This window comes from Euwallacea fornicatus, chromosome 15 (genome assembly GCF_040115645.1).
Source record: "Euwallacea fornicatus isolate EFF26 chromosome 15, ASM4011564v1, whole genome shotgun sequence".
NCBI lineage: Eukaryota > Metazoa > Arthropoda > Insecta > Coleoptera > Curculionidae > Euwallacea > Euwallacea fornicatus.
Genome location: NC_089555.1, coordinates 1931288 through 1937724, shown reverse-complemented (window position 1 = coordinate 1937724; position 6437 = coordinate 1931288). Strand labels below are relative to the sequence as shown.

The window sequence follows — 6437 nt, the reverse complement described above, 5'->3', positions numbered from 1 at the left end:
ATCTTCCTAATTACTATTTCCAAAAAGTAACATCTGTGCTTGGACTATAGTTCTGTTCCAACTACACTTCTAGGATAATGTAGAGCAATTGGTACATGTCAAATTTAAATTGTCATTGTCGAACTGTCAGTGGATGTCACTGATATCATCTTTTGAGGTTAAGATTTCTATGGAATAAAATTTTAACTCTCAATCCTGACGTGATTTCTTCAACAAATCGAGAAAAATAAAGTAATATGAAATCTTGAGATGGAAACTGACGTCCCTACTTTAGAGCCCAAACGTGCTCTCACTGTAGAAGACTTGAACATTGAAATTTTGCCCGTAATCTACGAGATTATTCGAAGGTAAGAGCGTGTGAGTGTCTTTCAAAAGTTGCCTAAAATAGTAACTAAAAATCTCTATTACAAACGTTGCGTAACTTCAAACTATAAATTTTTATTGTCACTAAAGTGTCGAAAAAGACCACCACGATAACACAGCCAAGACCAGGGAATCTGCAGACTGTAGCCAAAAAGTTCTAGAGCTGCAAAAGCGCCTAGACCAAGCCAGATCAGAGGTATTATAATTGTTCATACTGTCAAAATTAACTATAAATTCTTAAACTTTCCACAGATTAACCTACTTCCTGGAATAGAATTTAGCAAAGAGCAGCAGCTGAACCATTTAGAAGCCTTGAAGACCCAATTGCGTCTTAAGCAAGAACTGTTGCAGAAATACCGCTACCTCTACCCTTTTGATTTCCAGAAGCCTTAGTTGAGTTTATTAAATACACAGGCATGGTATTTCGATTCATAATTAGATTGTTGGCCAACAATGAACATTTAGTGCAGAGACTAAGTGAGTCATATCCTATGAGAAAAGCTGCACAGGTGGTTGTGCGGGCTATGTTCACTGGCAAAAACTTTATACAAGAAAACAGGTTGCATGAAAAGTTAACTCCTGAGCAGTTTAGAAGTCTTATGAAGGATATTTCTGTAACTTTGCAAAAACAGGTGAAACAGGCTCATGAGAACATTCAAAAGAAAATGAAACAGTGATATTACTACATTAAATTTTCTTTATAATGTCTTCCTCAGTGATATTTATTGGCTCACCTGATCGTTCAATTAAAAAGTCACATAAGCAATATGAGAATTACTATGGCCTCTTTATGGTTTCACCTGCAGATTTGTTGTTTAGGATCTTTGCCTCTTTTATGCCACCTTTTGGTTCAAAGTATCGAAAAGTTCATGTAGACTTCCTAGGACCCTTATTAGCTTTATTTTCCTTAAATGCCTTGCTGATTTATGGATACTCTTTCAAAAAAATTAAAATTGCACTAACTCCCTTAGAATCTATGTTAACTTATTATACCTGTGTGCCTTTATTCAGTTTCATTTTAGCAAAATTAGGCAGATCTAGCGTAAATTTTTGTGAAACTTTTTCCCTTTTAGGTTACTCTCTGTATGGTCATCTGTTTACTCTTTTACTCTCTTTTATATTGTTCCATGAAACGAGCAATGCTTTCTTTTTTAGTTCTCTAGTAGTATTTGCAGGTGCTAGTTCTTTGAGATTAATTCTAGTATTCCTCAACACCATACCAGTGCCTGCAGCCAGATTGCTGGTTTGTAGCACCATTTCAACGGTAAATATTTTGTTTTTGATATATTTGCATTTCGGATTCATGCATAGGACATTTTCTTGATGTGAAACAAAATTATTATAAGAATTTAAAAGAGTATGGAAATTTTGTTTTCGCAATAAACTCATTATAAATTAATTGTGGTGTATTATTAGTGACGTTTACTAAAATTTTTCTGTGTTCCTAATGTAGCAGTACACGTTTGTGAAATTTATTGCATACTTGATGACGTTTCAATAAAACCCACCAATCGTAGCGTTTGTGAGAAATAACCGTTGACGTCTTGACCATCGATGACGTTTAATGTTTGGATTAATAGAAGCAAGTTTAAATTTTTTTAATATTTTGAATTTTTTAAACAAATTACAGGGTGAGTACGATAAAAATTAAATAATGTTAATAATCAGAAAACCGTATATCGGCACATCGGAGCCCTTAAAATGTCTGTTTAATCTTAATCTATATTTATTTAAATTTTTATTTACTGTATTATAAAATTTGCCTCTTCAGAAATTTCTTATCTTAATGAATTGCGGTTTAGATGTATTTTTTTATGATTAGTCCACCAAGTTGATACAAACGATTCCACGTGTATATAGACACATATTTCAGACAACTGATTATTAAAAAACATGAAAACTCTACTTTTGGTGCTTGGCATAAGCATGATTCTCGGGCAGCAGCTTGAGGAGGAATCTTGTTTTAAGTATGCAGGTGGAACTGTATATCCTCATACAGAATCACTAAAAAAAGCTCAACATAAATTACAATTTACTAAGGCTGTCAGTAAGTGAATCATAATGCATAACTATTACTCGGACTTGAAATAGATTTTACAATTTAGTTTCCAGACATGCTCCATATTGGGAAAGCACTGCAGTTGTAAATGGAGAATTCACCAAATTACAATCCACAGACTTCCTTGGAAAGTATTTGGTGTTTTTCTTTTATCCTCTTGATTTGTGAGTAGCACTACTCACTTTTTCTTTTCATTATCACCCTGTTTTCAGTACATTTGTATGTCCAACTGAAATATTAGCCTTCAGTGACCGAGTAGATGAGTTCAAGCAAATAAACACTGCAGTAGTAGCATGCTCTGTTGATTCTCACTTCACACACTTGGCTTGGATCAACACCCCAAGAAAAGAGGGTGGTTTGGGCAAAATCAATATTCCTCTCTTGTCTGATTTGAGTCATAGCATCTCCAAAGATTATGGAGTGTTCCTGGAGGATGCTGGGCACACATTACGGTGAGCTTAACAAAAGCTTCTTCAGTGTTTATCAGTTTTTTTTTCAGAGGTCTTTTCATAATAGATCCTAAAGGCATCGTCAGGCAAATAACCATGAATGATCTGCCTGTAGGTAGAAGTGTGGATGAGACTTTAAGGCTAGTACAAGCATTCCAGTACACAGACAAATATGGGGAAGTGTGTCCTGCAGGTTGGAAGCCTGGCCAGGATACTGTAAGATTTGTGGTTGTGGGTAGAAAAATTAGTGAGGAATTGCTATTTCTGTTTCAGATTATTCCAGACCCTGTGGAGAAACAAAAGTATTTCCAGAAACATTAGATTCAATGGGGAAATATTACAAAATGTGCGCATTCCAGTTTTTCGACGTAAATAAGGACTGTTTGATATTATAATTGAAATTTGTATACTGAAAACATCACAAATATGTTTAATTGAAAACTAGTTTATCTATGACTGATTTTTGTATGTTGTACTAATTCTGCATACTCTATTATTCAATTTAAGTGTAATAATCTACAGTTGTTAGTTCAAAAACCAACTTTTTTGAATATATTTTTCTTATGATTATATTCTAGTTATAAATGTGGGATGAGATACTTTAAAAATTCTCTTTGTAGAGGACTGAACTCTATGTTTCAATTTTAATATATACTTATTTGAGGCTTCTTTCAGAGTTGCCTTTCTTACACTGTTTTGCAGAAGTGCTCACATGGAGTCAAAAAAGGGGTAGGGGGTTCGCCAGGACTCAATTACAAAGCTTCTGTATCCGTATTATATATAACTTTATTAGCCAGTAAAAACCATAAGTTAATACATATATTGAGCAACTTTGTCAAAACATAGAGCCAGGCAATTCCTAGGTAAATACGAGCAAAATGCAATAAATTTATCAATACAAAAGTATTTAAATAGGTAAATAACACCCATGTAAAATGGAAATAATTCTGTGAATATCAGCTTGGTATAATGGACTTCTTTAACCATTATACATATTAATATAAAACATTATGGAATGTATCAATTACAATAGTAAGTACTGGGGAACAATAGTTTGTTACAAAACTAAGTACCTAAAAATATATTTTTCTCAATCAATTAGAAGCAGGAACTAGACTCCAAACAGAATTTACTATATGGCATCAACAAGAATCTAATTCCTATCCACATTTCTATAACAAGAACAGACAACATTTAAATAATTATGAGTAGTTAGTCAACAATCACAGGGTCTATTCAATGAGAATTAAGACACTTAAGGGCAGGACTGAATGTAAACAAGTCACACAATTTTCTTAAGCGTGTTTTTGGAATGCTTTTAATAGTTTAAATCTGAAATTACCTCTATTTGCTATTATCATTTTTTTTTTTACCTGACAAGGTAATATCACCAAGTATATTTATTATACCTAAACCTTTAAGGGTTTTAGTTGCTTAAGCCAGTCTTAAGAAGCCAGGGAAATGGGGAATACTTTCATTTTGACATAATCATCCACGATTTCTTTAAATTTATCCAGAGTGGGTTTTGGAACGTTCAAAACAAAACCCAAATTTTTAAGTTTATTGCCGTCTAAATTTAAATGTTTATGTTGTAATAGGCTTGGATCCATGTGGGGGGTAAGAGGGGTATTTTCAATGTGGTCTCTTCGGCAAGCTTCTGCCCAAGGAACCTATTATAGAATTTTTTTATGAAACAAACTTTTGAAATCAACTAAACTTACTAAATGTCTGTCATTAGCTTCCTCAACAGCACTCTCAATATCCACACAAGCTGATACTATTTTTCCATAATAGTCAACTTTTACATTAAATAACTCTGCTAGAATATTAGATATGAGTCCTTGTGTGGTATCTCCATCATCAACTAAATTGTAAACCTGCAGCAATACTCCCAATTAGACGCAAAACACGTTATAAGAAATTAAAATGTACATTTCCTAAAGTGTCTTCCCTTTCATATAAAAATAAAATTGCTCTGCAGACATCTTCTACATGCACTGTCTGCATTTTTAAAGCCTCATTCCATAGAAGCTTCATGATTTTGTTCAATTCCTTGTAAATAGCCGCTGCTAAAATTCGCGGCATAATATAGTTTTTATCACCAATACCATATACCAAGGGCAAACGTATTATTGTGTAACGTAGATTTGGAATGTCGGCCAGCTCTTTCTCTACCTAGAAGGTTTAATGAATGCATGAAATTTAGTAATTGCATGGAAAACTTAAAATAAACCTCAAGTTTCCATCTAGAAACAAATCCCCAAGGTTCCAAAGCGTCGTCTTCTTTGTGCGGCGTTTTTTCAGATGAGCTTACGTTTCCGGAAGACAATTCAATGTATCTACCTACATTCTGGAACAAAATCTGTAAAGTTTCTTTAAGAGATAGGAGAATGTTATACAATACTTGCAAGGCAGCTTGTCTGGCACAATTGATACTCAGTTTCAGGATACCTTCTTTATAAACAGGGTCAGTTTGGCTGGCTTTAGTCTCTCCTGCACAATTTACCACTAAATCCCAAGTGGACCCATCTGGAAGACTAAAGGCATTTTTGCAAGATTCTGAAATTAAAACATGAAATTCCGGCAATGATAGTGGATAGCATTTCGTTTTATAAGAAATTAGTCCAACGTTGATACATTCATCAATGTCCTCAAATTAATTACAATGCAAGTGATATGCAGCAACATGTTAATAACTTTGAAGAATTATTGATAAATGTGTTGTTCCTTGAATTGTGTGTCCATTAACCTTACCAGGATTGATAAGATTTGCACTTTTAAAATGAACCAAATCATTCTTGAAACTAGCATTGTGGATGTCATTGAGCCATGCGACTTGAGGGGGCACTTTGTCAACTACAGTAATTGAACTTGCTATATTGTTATCGAGCAAATGGGTTACAAAGTTTCTTCCAATGAATCCGCAGCCTAAAATAGCAAATAAAATAAACTGAAATAAAGCAATGTTATATATCAAAAACAACATATGAAATAAGTTTAGAGGCTGCTTGAAGGGTAGGTATGCATGGGATGTTAATAAGTATATATAAGAAAGTTAGGGTCACTGCAGGCAGGTTTACAGACTGCAGTTTTGAATTCCTCGCATAAGGTTGTTGATTGGGAAATAGTGGATACTTATCAGCATTCGTTAAGTTCATCTAAAACATGCAAGTTTTAGTCAAAAAACCCATATTTACCTCCCAAAATGAGAACTTTTGGGTGAACCATATTCTCAGAAGAAATCCGTGCAGAACCAATAAAATATGATTGGAAGTGGAATGTTTTACGTTATAATTTCTGTAGAATTGATGAGTCACAAATCGCTCGCCGGATACGACTGTGATTAAACTTATTCATTAATTTAACCCGCGTAATAACATTTGAAAATTGAAAATTACGAAAAATAAGTGGAAAATGGCCAGCAGGAAATCTCACAGCGTTGCCACTTATAGAATTGTTTTCAGCTCTATCCTTATCTTGTGGAAACATGCGTATCTTGTTTTGTCTGTAAAACTTCATTCGAAAGACAAGGACGAAATGATACTCGACTAGGGAATTATTAAGAT

General features: G+C 33.9%; 5 protein-coding genes across 6 annotated transcripts; 4 read left to right on the top strand and 1 right to left on the bottom strand.

Annotated features, from left to right (window-relative positions):
- Positions 1-147: 147 nt before the first annotated feature.
- MED9 (mediator complex subunit 9) lies at positions 148-756 on the top strand. The gene is made up of 3 exons (XM_066290546.1): positions 148-347; positions 454-559; positions 616-756. The coding sequence occupies exons 1-3, from the start codon at positions 250-252 to the stop codon at positions 754-756; spliced, it is 345 nt and encodes a 114-aa protein (XP_066146643.1). The 5' UTR covers positions 148-249.
- A 23-nt stretch (positions 757-779) lies between these two features.
- On the top strand, positions 780-1071 carry LOC136343667 (protein NCBP2AS2 homolog). Its single transcript, XM_066290548.1, has one exon. The coding sequence runs from the start codon at positions 780-782 to the stop codon at positions 1038-1040; it is 261 nt and encodes an 86-aa protein (XP_066146645.1). The 3' UTR covers positions 1041-1071.
- Positions 1067-1762, top strand: LOC136343664 (protein YIPF3-like). Its single transcript, XM_066290544.1, has one exon. It carries the CDS (start codon positions 1067-1069, stop codon positions 1685-1687), a length of 621 nt encoding a protein of 206 aa, XP_066146641.1. The 3' UTR covers positions 1688-1762.
- A 131-nt stretch (positions 1763-1893) lies between these two features.
- Positions 1894-3441, top strand: Prx4 (Peroxiredoxin 4). 2 transcript variants are annotated; one of them, XM_066290541.1, is made up of 6 exons: positions 1894-1994; positions 2237-2410; positions 2469-2586; positions 2635-2874; positions 2922-3087; positions 3145-3441. In XM_066290541.1, exons 2-6 carry the CDS (start codon positions 2257-2259, stop codon positions 3190-3192), a joined length of 726 nt encoding a protein of 241 aa, XP_066146638.1. In that variant the 5' UTR covers positions 1894-1994; positions 2237-2256; the 3' UTR covers positions 3193-3441. The 2 variants fall into 2 exon arrangements, with proteins under 2 accessions (XP_066146638.1, XP_066146639.1); XM_066290542.1 differs by lacking the exon at positions 1894-1994 and having other exon boundaries at positions 2111-2410.
- A 235-nt stretch (positions 3442-3676) lies between these two features.
- On the bottom strand, positions 3677-6336 carry LOC136343659 (uncharacterized). The gene is made up of 7 exons (XM_066290531.1): positions 6069-6336; positions 5626-5799; positions 5276-5430; positions 5105-5221; positions 4804-5046; positions 4593-4748; positions 3677-4541 (listed from the first exon to the last, which is right to left on the bottom strand). Exons 1-7 carry the CDS (start codon positions 6097-6099, stop codon positions 4317-4319), a joined length of 1101 nt encoding a protein of 366 aa, XP_066146628.1. The 5' UTR covers positions 6100-6336; the 3' UTR covers positions 3677-4316.
- Between the last annotated feature and the right edge of the window lie 101 nt (positions 6337-6437).